The sequence below is a fragment of the Carlito syrichta genome, unplaced genomic scaffold, assembly GCF_000164805.1.
Source record: "Carlito syrichta isolate Samal-C Ts95f unplaced genomic scaffold, Tarsius_syrichta-2.0.1 Scaffold270142, whole genome shotgun sequence".
Lineage (NCBI taxonomy): Eukaryota > Metazoa > Chordata > Mammalia > Primates > Tarsiidae > Carlito > Carlito syrichta.
Window position 1 is genome coordinate 82,347 of NW_007214238.1, and position 14,856 is coordinate 97,202.

Sequence of the window (14,856 nt, forward strand, 5' to 3'; positions counted from 1 at the left end):
GATGTCTTTGTCTTTTGACAACTTAGTCTCTATTTTCCACCTTGCTCAGTGAGAGTGATGCCAGTCTTCTACTCCATGGTGCTTATCTTGGATTTTCCCCTATTTCTGAAACATGACTTTACTCCATTCAGGAGCTTTATGATTGTTGCTGAGTGCTTCAGTGATGCATTATATTCATCTTGGACAAAAAAAGGGGACTAACAATGTTAAGCTTCACCTAAGCCCTCTGTTCCTCAAGGAATTTCTCCATCTTTTGTGTTCTGAGAAATGGCTAACTGCAAAGAGTCACTTTGCTCTCACTTATTACATTTCACCTTTTCTCAAGGGTTTAGAGAATATTATCTCCATCCTTCTCATAACTCCATAAGACTCATGAATGGCATTCTTGCTCACTTGCTTTCATAAAACCCAGCTTCCCTTCCTCTGAAACATTCTTTATTAATGAACATTTTCCTTATTTTAATAGCCTGAATAAAATCATCTCCTTAATTGCCAGTGCATTTTATCTTTCACCAAACTGAGGGGCACAGCCTGTGGCCATTGATCAGAACAAAATGAACAGATATGGGGCAACTAAGCCAGTAACCAGTGTCTGGAGCAGGGTCGATTGATAATGGTATCTTAGCAAATTGTTCAAGCCTAATGAAGACACTTAAGTTGTCAGGTTGATAAAGCAGGTCCTAACTCATATATCAAGTGGGAATTCTTAACATGGTGACAGGACATTTGTGATCATGTGGCAAAGAGTAGGAGATTGGTGGGGCATTTGAGCTATAAAATAAATTTATATTCAGTTAAGTACAGAGACGTTCAGTGAAATTGTTTCTTTGTATTAGACAAAAATTTAGTTAAATTCTCAAAATGTAGTCAAAACCTGTCAGAATTACTTTATTTTTAAAGTATGGCTCAAAATTTCAATCCAATCAATACCATTTGAAAATATGAGATTTCTGTCCCATTTGCTGATGCTTTAAGGTTTTCAGTATCATTGAATTAATTATTCTTCCTGAATTTTAGCAAAATAAATCACCATTTAATGATCTAGATACTTGTTTACCTTTCATATGAGTCAATCATGTGAGCATGTTTGGTTTCTGTTCTTTTTATCAAGTCATCTGTAGACAAAGCATTTTATTAAGACTCCTCCATACCTTTAATTGAGCTTCAAGTCTCTTGAGTGGTATCTTGCTGAGTTAGGCCCTCAAGGCCCATGAAACTTTCCCTGAAACTATCTTCCCTTCTTGCTCCCATCCAGAATTGATCACTGCTACTTTTATACCATGACAGAACTTGATTATCTCAGAGTGTAGCCTTTATCACTTTGTACTACTCTTAGTCAAAAAGCACAATGAGCTGGGCTCGGTGGCTCAGCCTGTAATCCCAGTGCTCTGGGAGGCTGAGATGAGTGGATTGCCTGAGCCCGCGGGTTCGAGACCCGCCTGGGCAACTTGGCGAGACCTCATCTCTACAATAAATCAAAAAATCAGCCGGGCATGGTAGCTAGTTCTAGCTACTTGGAAGGCTGAGGCGGAAGGATCGCCGGAGCCCAGAAGGTCAAGGCTGCGGTGGCCGGGAGCGGCCACTGCACTCCAGTCTGGGCGACAGAGTGAGACTCCAACTCAAAAAAAAAAAAAAAAAGCACAATGGGTGAGATTTCCTGATTCACACCTCTTAACTAGCTACCTGACCTTGGATGAGTTACTGGGTAATCGCTTTATCATCATAGGATACATACTTTGTAGGATGATAGCAAGGATGAAATGAGTTGATACACGCAAAATTATCAAATGAGTTTCTGTTGTACAGTAAGTACTACTTAAACATTCACTATCAATTGCATTTGTCTCCTTTGTTATTATGAGTTCCATGAGGCTTTGTAATGCTTATTGTTCATTCACTCTAAGCCCTAGTCCCACATATCCAATTGACTATTTTTGTATTTTGCTTGGTTGGACAAAGGATACAAGTTCATTATTTCAACACTGAAATATTTACAGATGTGATGGTAATAAAAGCTTGGATTGGCTTCAAAGTAATTCAGGGAGGAAGGACAGGCTACAGGTAGAGATAAAATAACATCAGCTATATCTCAACAACTGTATAAACTATATAATAGGTATATTGGCTTTATTATACTCCTTTCTGAAATGCTGGATATGTCTGAAGATAACCAATTGTCAACCTAAATAACAGAGCAAGACTTTCTAAAATAAAATTATATTTATTCAGGAATGGACATTGCAGTGAAATTACATATGTCATAGTAAACTGTGTGTATATTTAGGGAGGTAAAGCAAAACTAATATTTTTAAAGGGAAAATGTGAAGGATTACATCACTATTTTGAGATAATTGTCTTTGGCTGCAAGAATTAGTGACAAGGGTGGTGCCAGTTTGAAGTTGGATAGGTAGTTGCTGGGCTGATGTCCCCACAGAAGTATTTTTCTGTGTAAGATTGTGATGACCTTTGTGCATGTTTGTGGTTTTTCTAAGTCTTTTGTAACAGTTATGCTTAGCAGGAATTCATATATGAGCTTCCCTGGCTATATGTGTCAGGTTTTTAACACAAGAGGCTCAATTTTGTTGTTGACAACTTTCGTATCATGATAAAAAAAAATTAAAACTCAGTATACTCAATACTGAAATTATAGCATTTTCCAGTCTTTCTTCCTGGTCTGGCCCTTCTCTGATGTTCCCTGTCTTAGTAGATGGCATTTTCAAAATTCTGTAAGTAGAGAATGGCAATAGAAGATTTTTGAGATGGAGTGCTAACATAAATTATGTTTAAGTTCCTCCTGGTTCTATGTTCATTGAAATTATGATTAAAGCATTTGAGGAAGATTATGATTATGACAGTGATGCACAGAATGGGTTGGAATAGAAAGAAGTAGAAAGAAGCACCCCATTGTGTTAAATAATTTACTACTAGAGTTGAGCCTGAATAAAATAACATTTCAGTTACAAACCTGCAAAGAAAGTCCGATAAGTGGGTTTTATAAATCTTTTGTAGTCTACTCACATTCTGGTCAGAGAAGTATCATCTTCACCACCCTCTTACTGAACCCTGTAACTCACTTGTATATTTATTCATCCAGTGAACAAGCATTTGTTGAATGGCTTAGTATGCCCTAAGCTTCTTGTTCAAGGATAGGGCACTAGAGAAAGTAAAGGTGCTCTGCCTCAGTCTGGTCTGCAGATAAATGTAAATAGACATTAAGTCTGCCAAAATAGGGCCAAACTCCAGCATCTCCAAGAGGCCAAGTTGGTTCTGGGATTCTGGTCTGCTTCAAAGCTTATCCTGATCTAGCATGACCATAAGTCCCAGTTTGCCCACTATAGTCTAGTTCATGTTTCCATGGAAACTCAGGAGCACCACCAAGCACTATCTGATGTGTCCCAGTTTGAATACTAAATTATCTGGTCACACTTGCCTAGTTCGAAGTTAATCTAAGAGGACAAGTCTCAACCTTACAGGCCAATCCTCCTTCGTGTCTCTTCTTAGAGCAGATCTAGGATCCTAGTAAGGTCCTTGAGTTTGACAACCATAAAATTGCCTGACTGAAAATCTCTAAGGAGACAAGAAATACCTTAGAATTCTTTCAATTCTACCAAAGGAAACTAGATCATGGGGGAGGGGAATGTGCAGAGGGAGAGGGACGACCTGGAGGAATGACAATGCAGCAGGACACCAAAGGCGCACAGGCAGAAAGATTTGGTGCCAAACTTATGCAAACGTGGAAATAATGTCATTCTGCTTGTGAAGCTGTAATAATTTACCAAGTAGAGAGCAGTTTTGATACTTCCAAGTCTGACATACCCAAGGGCACATACCAGTAAGACTATTTCAGTTTGTAAAAGTTTGAAATGGTTTTATCCTGAGTAGTAAATAGCCATAGCAGAAAGAAATTTGGCAATTTCACCTGACTGCCCACTCCTCCTCCAGGCCATGGGACATCACACAAGCCAATATCTTGAGGTTGAACAATTGGCCTCGCTGGGGAATGTGCAGAGGGAGAGGGATGTCACGGAGGAATGACAATGCAGCAGGACACCAAAAGCGCACAGGCAGAAAGATTTGGCGCCAAACTTATGCAAACATGGAAACAATGTCATTCTGCTTGTGAAGCTGTAAGGAGAATAATTTACTGTCATGCCAGTGGTAGCTTAATATTGTAAATACCAACCCTGGATAATTCCATAGCTACTTCAGCAGAAGGAGACTGGAATGATTCAGAACATGAAAGAGAAGAATAGGATGTAGAAACACAAATGACTCTGAACAGGCAAAACTGCAAGGCAGATTCTTGAGGAGCTGTGTCTCTGAGCTGTGAGCAGCTTGTCATGCTTGGGACCCATCGTTTCCATCATTCTGTGTCTCCAAGGCCAAAGCCTTGCTCTTTTCACTCCCCAAAGGCACCAACCTTAATGCTCTCCCTCCCTTTCTTTCCCTCTCTCCACTCTCCCCATCATTGCTCAGGACTTAAGGAAATTTGACAGCAGTTGCTGTCACAGTCATCACCGCTATGTCCTCCCATGTGCTAGCTCTATGGCCAGTAGTTGTCAATAAAGCATTCCACAGCACCAGATTTGATGCAGGCTTTATAAATTCCAGAGAGTTTTCTGCCAACCATGCATTGCCTTAAAAAGGATGATACAACAAACAAAATATCATACAATTTAAATGTTCACAACTAAGGCTCAGGGTACATGTAAAACATTGATCTTCTTGAGAAAATAACAAAAAGTTAACTCCACTCAAAGTGCACTTGCAAGCCAGGGACAATTCACATTGGTCCAGGCTGTAGTGTCAGTGAATCCCCTCTGCTCTGGAGAAGTCTAATAAAAAAGACAGGGATCCCCGGTTCCAGTATAGCTATTTGCTTGATGTAGGACTTGGATGAGTCACTCACCTTTTCAATATGTCCCTTTTCTTGTCTGTGAAATGAGTAAATAATATGGTCCCAACTTCCTGAAAGGATTGTGATGGGGGAAGGGGTTACATGAGAGAAAGGACATAGAAATACTACGGGAAACCAAGTTCTCTCCAAGGATGAGGGATTATTGTTAAACCCGTAGGCCATGAGAGCAAAAAAATTCACTTGCAGTAGATACATCCTTGGCTCCAGACCCAGCATCCCAGGAACTGTGAGTACAAAGGTAAGAGAAAGGCAAAGCAGAAGGAACTCCATTGAGAATATGGGCTTGAAAACAATGTGTGTTATGCATTGAGAATTTGAGTCTGAAAATAAGCATTTTCAAGACTTTAGACATAGATATAAAACAAAACAAAACAAAACACTGCCTTACATTATAGAGTCAAAGAGAATTCTCTTATCATTCATATTTTATGAAAATTATTTTGTGATTAAAATCGAAAAAATAATAATAATTGGGCAGACTCAGTGGCTCGTGCCTATAATCCCAGCATTTTGGGAGGCTGAGGTGAGAGGATTACCTGAACCCACAGGTTCAAGACCAGCCTGGGCAACTTGGCGAGACCTCATCTGTACAATAAATCAAAAATTAGCCACGTGTGGAGGTGCGTGCCTATAGTTCCAGCTACTTGGAAGGCTGAGGTGAAAAAATCATCTGAGCCCAGCAGATGGAGGCTGCGGTGGCCGTGAGCAGCATGCCACTGCACTCCAGCCTGGACGATAGAGTTAGACTCCAACTCAAAAAAAATAAATATAAATAATAATAATCAAAATTTTTGAGTTATGCTCTATTTCATCCTATAGAAATTCACTTTCTATAGAAGTGACTAGAGATAGTATCCCTCCTTATATAACTTTTCTCTTCTTCTATATTTCTTCCTTTTCCTTTTGAAGGGATGGATTTGCTAACCATTATCTATGGGGGGAGGGCAAAACTTTCTTCAAGAGTGGTTTTCTGTTACCACCCAGAATCCTCTATCAAGATTTTCTTGGTCATCTGTTTCTGCTGACCTCCAGGTGCCTCCAGATGCTCAAATATTCGGACTCGAGAGATGCTGCAGCCTGCTGTGTGACCTTAAGTCAGTCACTTTTCTCTTGAGGCCTTGACTTTTTCAGCTGGAAAGAAAAAAGATTACTCTTTCTCAATGTTAGCAGGAGTCTTCCTGAGAACTCTAGATTAGTGTAATACCCTGGATTGTGTTTCAGGGAGGCACAGATAGGATTAAAGCCAATAGTTTCCAACAAAAAAGAAACCAGTCCCTAAGGATAAAAATGAAGTACCCATTAGTAGGTGTTCCCCTGTTCCGCTAAAGGTCACTACCCCCAACCCAGAGTCCTCAGGTCTTTGGAGTCCTGAGATCAAAGCTCGCTGGGACTGTTAGTGTGAAGAGACAAATCTGTCCTGAGTGGGCTTCCAGAAGCAATGCTTTTACTGGAAAAACAGCAGGAAGTATGACAGATCATCTCATCAGCTCACCCTTCAAGCTAGCATGTACCTTAAATAGAATTGAATTTTTCCTCTACATGTTTGAAAAATATTCATTTTACATTAATCTCCCAACTTATTTTACTGCTAATCTTCATACACTAGAGCAGCTGTTTCATGCTTTTTCATTTTTCTTGCCATTACTGAAGTAGAAATTATGGAGGAAGAGGATTTACGGATTTGACTGATAAAAAATAAACAAAAACCCAGCGCTTTACTCATCATTTCATTCTTTGAACTGTTTTTCTCAGTGGCTTCTCCCATTCCAACTTCCGCTTAAATGTATTAGACCCATGTCCTTTAAGCTCGGATTTTCATTTTTTTAATTCCACTTCAGTTTCTTTATGTAATCTCAAGCTCTTTCTTGGAGCTGTTAGAGAAATTTCCCTTCTCCCTCATTTAACACATGAGAAAACCCACGATGCAAGGGGATTAAATAGCTAGAGATGAGATAGTGGCCAAGTTCAGGCCAAGCACCTTGCCACGTGGGTAAAACTTCACACTCTCCTTGAGAAGCATTCACTGAGTAACAGTTTAGCAGATAAAGTAAGCTTTATATATAAGTAATTCCCTACAGACATTAGACTGTATCTTAAAAAGAAAAATGAACTAGGAGACAAAAAAGTCTGCCAATAAGGATGGAAACTCTGCCCAGGACATTAGTAACGCACACCTGAAGACTGTTATTTGACATTCTTCTGATGTGTCATTAGGACAACAGTGATCACCATGAGCTAATATTTGTGAATGCCAGGCATTCTTTCAGATACTATTAGAGAAGGACGGTGAAGATTCTCAAAGGTTGATCAAGCTCTTATGGACTCATATGGTTAATGACCATTACATTACTGTGATTGCCAATGGTTTGGGAAGGCCAAGCAAGGCCAAGTGGAGAGAAGGGTGGTGCTACGACACAGGTGACCTAGGATGAGCACCTGGTGTCTCTACCTCCATGGAAATATGGCCAGTCCTGGGCTATCTCGAGGAAGTAATAGTACTCAATGTTCCTTAATAAACACAATTCTTAATCTGAGCAAATAAAAGCCACTGGGAATGTCTACATGCTCTGAACAGGCCATTTTCTAAAAGCAGCTCTGGTATATAACTATGTGTACTTAGTTAACTTTTGGGGAGTTATCTTGCCGTTGCTGCCTTCAAACCTTTAATATGAAGAAAGCATCTCTCACCACACCATCACCTTAAACTGTTAGGCCTGCCTAATAGCCTGAGCAAAGTTAATGGATGAAGTCCCTGGAGAGATTTCAGGAGTAGAGCAAGCAGGAGGCCACTATCCAAAGGAAGACAGAGACGTTAAAGCTGTTCTTTTGCTTTATGTTTTTTTTTACCTTAATGCAATCTGAAATCAATGTTTAAGATACAGATCAAGTTCTTTTTATACTTGGCTTAGACTCTTTTCCTTTTAATTGTCACCCTTCTACTAAATCATTTTTAACCACTTCTCTTAATAATTCTTAGCCACTCTAGTCCATTCCTTAGGAATTTCAGAAATGATTCAAAATCAGTACAGTAAGGAAAAAAATATTTATTTTCTAAAGTCATTACCTTGACAGGCAAAACAAAGCATTTTCTCAATTTCATTCAGAAATACATTTTAAAAAATACATAGACCAATATGGCCTGTCCAAACAGATATTTAACACGGTAAACATAAGGAATAAATTGTTTGAATATAAATATCTATAAAAAATAAGTACATCAAATCCAACCTCTTCCATTAGCCAGTTATATAAAGGAAAATCATTTTTCCAGCTTTAAAGCACAACCAGCATTTACTTGCCAATACCTTTCATAAACAGTCCCATACCATTGTGTTTCCAAAAATCAAGGTAAGGGAATCTCCTGATTTAAAGATTCTTTTTCTTATGGATCAGAGCTAGTAGATTACCATGAATAGATTATATCTACCGCTGACACATTAGAGCAGACTTCTATGAGGCTAGAATTTAGTATAAGGATTTAGAGGAGGGGGCAGCAGGAAGGGAAAGATTTTAGGAAGGCAATATTTAAAGGGGGGAAATACTTCTGCTAGAGTGCAATACAGGTGAGGTAGACTCATATTCATGAAACACATCCTGATTTACAGTAGTAACAGTTTCATTCAGCTTTGCATTTTATGAATTTTTTAAGTCTTTTTTTTTTAACTCATGTGTTTGTCTTTCGAGTGTGTTTTCAATTTGTGCATTCCTTAGAAAATCTTTGAGTGGACTTTGGAGTTTCTCCCTGAAATGTGCCAGGCGCCTGAGTCAGACACAAACACTCCCTTAGGACGGTCTTCAGAAACTCCACCCTCATGTGGAATCTCCTTCCTCCTTCTGGAAGATGCCACCCAAATTCGAATGTTATTATGTCTTTCCGCTTGCTCTCTGAGAGGTCCATTGTCATTCCCAGGTGAAAGAAAAGACAAAAGCAGTTACCACGGATGGGATGAAAGCAAATTAAGACAGCTTGGGGAAACTTCTTAACCTTTCTTGGAATGTTTAGAACAAAGACACTGTCCTTTGCCAGTCTGGAACAAAACATGGTCTAAGCAGGGAGGACACTCCTGCTCTGATCCCAGCCAGCATGGAGGGAGTACAGTCAGCCATACAGCTTTCTCCATGAAGGCGATGGCTTCAGACAAACCCAGAAGACCTGTAATCAATGTGCTCGGTTGTGGGTCACTTTCTGCTCTTTGTAGAGCTCGGCTTTCAGTTTTGCTACTCGAAAAGATGTTTTGATGCTGTTGCTGATGGCCTCCAACCTATTAAAACAAAATAAAACAAAATTTTTTTTAAGTCACCCCTTGGCAAAAGAAACTTCTAAAATTAGAATCTGGCACAAACAAATCTAAATCAAGTCCTGAACTTTTACCGCCAACTGCAACTCCGATAAAACCTCAAGTGGTATCTATTACCATTGTGAAAACAAAGCCTGTCCCTTTGCTTAGAATGGGAGAGAGGGTCATATGATCAAATCTAAGAGGAACTGGGCATTATTTTAAAATAAACTAGAGATATTCCAGTTTTTCTTATAGTCCCAGCCCAACCTCCACCTCTGTGAGACTCAGCATGGATCAGCTCAGCATAGATTTCAAATAGTCATAAACATCTTCTTAAGGCATTGATAGTGACTTGGAAAGAGAGAGAGAGAAAGGAACAAAAGAGTAGGCCTAAAGTAAATACCTTATAACAATTTTTTTAGAAATTTTCTTTTCAGACAATGTTTTCTTTATTGCAGGAGAAGAGAAGAGGAAAGAACTGTAATGCTGATTTAATAGTTGATATAATATAAACAAATAGAAAACAAATAATTTCCAGGTCAGTTCAGAAACTGTGATCTTGTCAGGAGCATTATTGTCCTCAGATCATAAATATGGAAACCATATACTATAATAGCAGATGTGAAGGAGCAGATAGTTAAGGCTGTCCCACAAATCAGCAGTAAACAACTCAGAAGCAATTCATGACTGCCAGACCTGTGCTCAGAACACTTAAATCACAGAACTTCTTGCCACTGGTTTTCTAGGAATTGTTTCTATAACCCTTGATAGGGAAATGTAGAACATGTGACATATCTGAAAGTAGGTTTCCTCCCTTGAGAGCTTGTGAATTCCAAAGAGCTTAGGATTTAGAAGAGCAACCCTGGGGTGTTGTCCAATACAGGTGCCTTCTCTGTCCTGGCGCATGACTGATTAGAGCTCTTTGGAATGACATTGACTTTCTACCAAAAGCATTTCCCTATTTAAAAAAAAAAAAAGATAATAAACCTGAACAACAGCATGTTCTAAATCTTACCAACCCTACCTAATGACTTTATTTTACCTTTGGCCATTTGGATAACTGCTACTTTTTGAAGAACTTTATACATGACACTTTGATTTTTTTTTAAAAGAAAATTTTCTCTTCCTGAAATGATTTTTAGTTTTTCAGAGAAAGTAGTTCATACATTGATTCAGCAAAGTAAAGACTGGGTATGACTAAATGACAAAGGTGTCTCTAGATATATGTGTTTTTGGAAAATCTGCATGTAGACTAAATGGTATGTGCTAAAAGTACAGAGGGCAGGAGTCTGAATTTGATGACTTCATAAAAATATTTGAGAAGGAATTTTTTTGCTCATCTTAATCTACAGAATACAAAGTTCCCCTTCGTTATTGTCTCCTGCATCTTTTCCCCACCCAAGTAAGAAAGACTGGGGGAATAGGCCGTGAGCATTGCTGACCAGGGCGAGCTATTCTTGAGAATCTCTTACCTTCTGATTTTTCTTCCTTCCACTAGCTGCTGATAAATACACTTCTTTCCAAGCGTGGTGCAGTCTTTTCTTTTCTTATGGCTATTCCAGCCTTTCTCCATAGTGTCCTGGACCCTATTAAAATACATGGGGGAAAATATTTCAGCAATGGTATCTTCAGTATTAGACTGACTTTCAATCTCTGTTACTCTGTCTAAAATAAGAAGGCAGCATTGTAATAGGAAGAAGGTCAGGAGGTTGCTAAGCTGATGGAAAAGCAAAGCTGTTTCTACTCACCTGAGTTCTTTTCCTGCTTGGCAAAAATTCCAGCACTTCTTGTCTTTTTGGCTAGCACATTGGCATCTATTCCTGTGGTCTGTTGCCTTTGTAGTAAATAAATCCTTCAAGGCTCGCTTGGATCTAGAAGGACTTCCAAGTCCATATGGAACAACATGCCTATTATTCAAAGAGAAACACAAAATACATTAGCATAATTAATAGTCTTCAAAATGACACATTCTTCGGGGCACATTCATTTCACTGGGCACACAAGGAGCTCATCACACAGGGCATGGGAGTGTAACTTAGGAGCGTGAAGTGTGGCAATGGCCGGAACCTGTACCCGGCAGTGGCCCTGATAGTGTGTAGCAAACCAGGAGAAAACCAGTGTTTCTAATTCAATGAAAATCCGTTTCCACGCTCAACAAAGTTCACTTTTCTTCCTGACACAAGCACTGTTGTTTTTTGTCCAAAATTATGACATCTCTGCTTGGTGTCTGTTTTGTATTTTCTTCCTTTTCTAATGGTCTGTTTAGTTAACAATTATTTGTGGGGCAAAGGAGGAAGGGACGTCAATGCAAAACTATGACTTACAAGGTTTTTAAAACCCATTTTCAATTCCAACCATATACGACAATGCTGAAAGTGCTCCCTGGAGGGGCAGGAGGAGACACGTGTTCACACGTTTTCCCTGCAGTTTGGTGCTATCATATGGCTGTAGATGGGCTCATTGCCAGAGGCTTCTCCAATAATTTCCAAAGTGTCTGATTTAATTATCATCTAAGGAGTGAAGCCCTCTCCTTGGAAGTATCACCTTACCAAGTGTTAGGCTCATTGTGGTTTGTGGTTGGTTTGAGTTGATTTTGTTTGGCTTTTGGTCATCCCTCACCATAATGGGCCCATGTGCACACAATAAATATGTAGGATTCTCTGAGGGACGAACTAGGGTTAGGGGGAAAGGCAGAAAACTGCTTTTCCTCACACTGGAGGTGAAAGATAAACTTCTGGGTGGTATTTCTATTTCTGTTTCTGTCTTAAAATGGGCTTTTCTAAAGAGAAAGCCCAGAAGAGGAAGGAGATGCAGGCTCCAGTTCTAGCTCTGCCACAAACTTCATCTTGCACAAACGACTGCAACATTTTGGGCCTTAGTTTTTCTATAAGTAAAATGAAAAGACTGGATTATAACCCTCTACAATCCCGTCTGCCTCTCAATCTCTACCTTCCCAAGAGAAGCACAGGTTGGATTAACCCACCTATGACCTCAGCAAATTCTCTCTAACCCCCATCATCAGTTCCACTGAGGGAGCATTCCCTTGAAGTCCCCTCACTTCAAATTTCTCATCTGAAATGTGCACAACCTCCTAATCTGTCCTAGGTAGCCTGAGCCACAGGGCCTCAGAATACCCTCCCCTCGGTTGTCACAAACCAAGCTGTCCTGTTACATTCAAGAATGGAGGGGCACTGTCCCCACTGAGGCACTTTTATGTTGGCAGAAATGCTACCTTCAGTGTCCCCAGCCTCTGGTGAAGCCAGAGCTAATGAATGACTGGGGTTGCAATGCCCTCTAGAGACTCACTCGGGAGTATTGACCCAGATGATGTCGAGGTGACAGAAGTAGACACATTCTTTATCCATCAAGGACGAGCAGGAGCAGCGCTTGGTCCGGCGGGGCCGCCAGGGTGCACTGGGAGAGGACTTCTCTTCCCGGGGATCAGCGCCCGTGCTGAGCTCAGCGCCCAAGACTGCTAGGGAGAGAAAGAGCCGGTCAGTAGGAATGGGGGAGGAGCGGGGGGCTGGAGGGGGGGATTCCCTCAGAGGCCCAGAGACATGCTGGGTTGTGGTACTTATGCCTGATCTAGCAGAGCAGATAAAGCAGATGAAGAACACAGTCTGCCTTCAGCAAGAAAAACAAACAGAAAGAAAAGGGCTCTTTATGTCTTTCCTCCCCAACATGACTTCACCTTTACCCCCACCTTCAGGTAGATTATACAAATGCAGAGGAGACAATCTCTGAAAAGGGATACCCCTTGAAGCAGCCTTCAGGGAAATGCTTGCAAATGTTGTCTTTTGTAAATCTGGGTTAGCTTCTCCACGGAATTTAGTAGGATGACACAACCCACTGTGGCTTAAAACTGGCTGATGGCTGAAGATAAATAAATCACACTGCCTATGCCCAGCTTCAGGGCCACTTCTCCACTCAGGGATGGCCATCCATTGAGAGGGATACCAACACTTCATGCCCTATGTAGGGCACAGAGAAGCCAAGATAACATATACATCTTGAAATTAGGTGGGGGAAATGGTTGGAAAGAGAAATTAACTCTACGGTATTCATTTGAGGTGGGAAACTCCACAGAAACCAGTGACTTAAGGTGAAGCTGAAAAGTAGATCAGGGGACCTAGGGAAGGCTCTATGGATTTCGAAGTCAGAATCCCCAGTGGTATGGCTTGTGTGGTAGCCACTGCCTACCCCTTCCCCACTGCTGCCCTGCCTCTTCTACTGGCAACTTAGCCATGCAGCTTATCTGCCCAATTTTGTACATTTCAAATGATCAGAAACATTCCAGGATTTTCATTCCCTTAACATCCTTTCTCTTTAGTCAGGGTCATGAAAAGACAAAAACAGTGCATTGACCCTAAAGGGGGGGGGCGGGGACAGATGCACACACAGTGTCTAAATCCTTAAGCAGTCAAGAATTATCCTAGCTCCCCTCCCAAGGACAGGTGAACAAAACTGAAAGAGAGCTCACACTGTTTGGGGTGCCAAAAACCTGCCAAAAGAAACCTAAAGTCAATAATGACAAATTTTAAAGAAAACAATCGGCTTCACCCTGAAACCTCCTTGTGAGGGGAGGGTTATTCAACAGACTGTTGTTCTGCAGGTGATTTTACTGCTCAACTATTGCCTGAATGACTTGAATAAAATTCCTTGGCTTCAAGCTGGAATGTTTAAATATTTTACACATCAACACACTATTAAAACAGTGTTTAAATAACATCATATAAATTCCTATCTGTTCCATGTACCTGTGTGAACATATATATTGCAAGCATACCTTAGACTTAGACAAATTACATCTTGCTTATGCTCTTCTTGAGTTATTTATTAAAAGTCAAGGGAACATATTATGAAATAATAATAATAAGATAATGTTTTAATGCTATGCTATATTCAATTGTATTCAATAGAGAAATTTCGCACTTTTCGCGAGAAAACTTTAGTAGCTTTGAGCAACACATCTCAGACTCTTGCACTTTAAGCCTCACTCATAAAATGAAGGGGGAAAGCAGAAGCAAGAAAGACGTTAGGGTGGATAAGAAGACATTCACTTCCAGAGATCTACAAGTCAGCACGCCTACCTGTCTCTGACGCTCCTTGGAAAGCCACGAAGAGCAGAGAGAAAATCACGGGGAAAGAATCCATGCTGAAAAGGGGATCAAAAGCCTCCCGTGCACACCGGACCCGAAGGAAAACTAAGAAAACCAGCTTCAGCTGCCTCCAAGCGCTGCGAGGGAGTGAGCTCTCAAAGCGATCCTTCGGCCTCCGCGCCCTTTGACGGGTAGAAAAGGCCGCTCCGGCCGGGCGGCGGCGGCGGCGCGCGGGGACGCGGCGGAGACGGAGACCCAGGACCCGCTCGCCCGGTGCAGATGCAGAGGCGCGTCTGACTTGGGCAGCTCTCCGCCGGCTTTTTATATCGAACCCCGCTAGCGTGGGGGTAAACAGCTCCAACTTTCTTCCAGCCCCAGACAATGTTATTGTGTTATTAGTCACCAACAGGCAACGTGCAGCCGGAGATAAGGCCGGGCTCTAAAGGAAATCACTGCTAACTTCAGAGGCAGACGCCCGCCGTCTGACAATTCAGGGGCAGGGCTAAGAAAAAGAAAATACCCATTAGAGACCTTTGGTAAACCTGCCCGTGCAGGGCTG

At 40.9% G+C, this 14,856-nt stretch overlaps 1 protein-coding gene across 1 annotated transcript; it reads right to left on the reverse strand.

The window, feature by feature from the left end:
• Positions 1–7,942: 7,942 nt before the first annotated feature.
• Positions 7,943–14,465, reverse strand: EDN1 (endothelin 1). Its single transcript, XM_008052263.2, has 5 exons — positions 14,289–14,465; positions 12,505–12,673; positions 10,947–11,105; positions 10,671–10,784; positions 7,943–9,180 (listed from the first exon to the last, which is right to left on the reverse strand). Exons 1-5 carry the CDS (start codon positions 14,350–14,352, stop codon positions 9,078–9,080), a joined length of 609 nt encoding a protein of 202 aa, XP_008050454.1. The 5' UTR covers positions 14,353–14,465; the 3' UTR covers positions 7,943–9,077.
• Between the last annotated feature and the right edge of the window lie 391 nt (positions 14,466–14,856).

Bases quoted from the DNA above. Each gene is read 5' to 3' on its own strand.
- EDN1 (XM_008052263.2), bottom strand. From the start codon at position 14,352: ATGGATTCTTTCCCCGTGATTTTCTCTCTGCTCTTCGTGGCTTTCCAA. The intron at 11,106-12,504 runs GTGAGTCTCTAG...TTTGAATAATAG, and splicing joins ATCTGGGTCAATACTCCCGA to GCATGTTGTTCCATATGGAC. The intron at 10,785-10,946 runs GTGAGTAGAAAC...GTATTTTAATAG, and splicing joins CAAGCAGGAAAAGAACTCAG to GGTCCAGGACACTATGGAGA.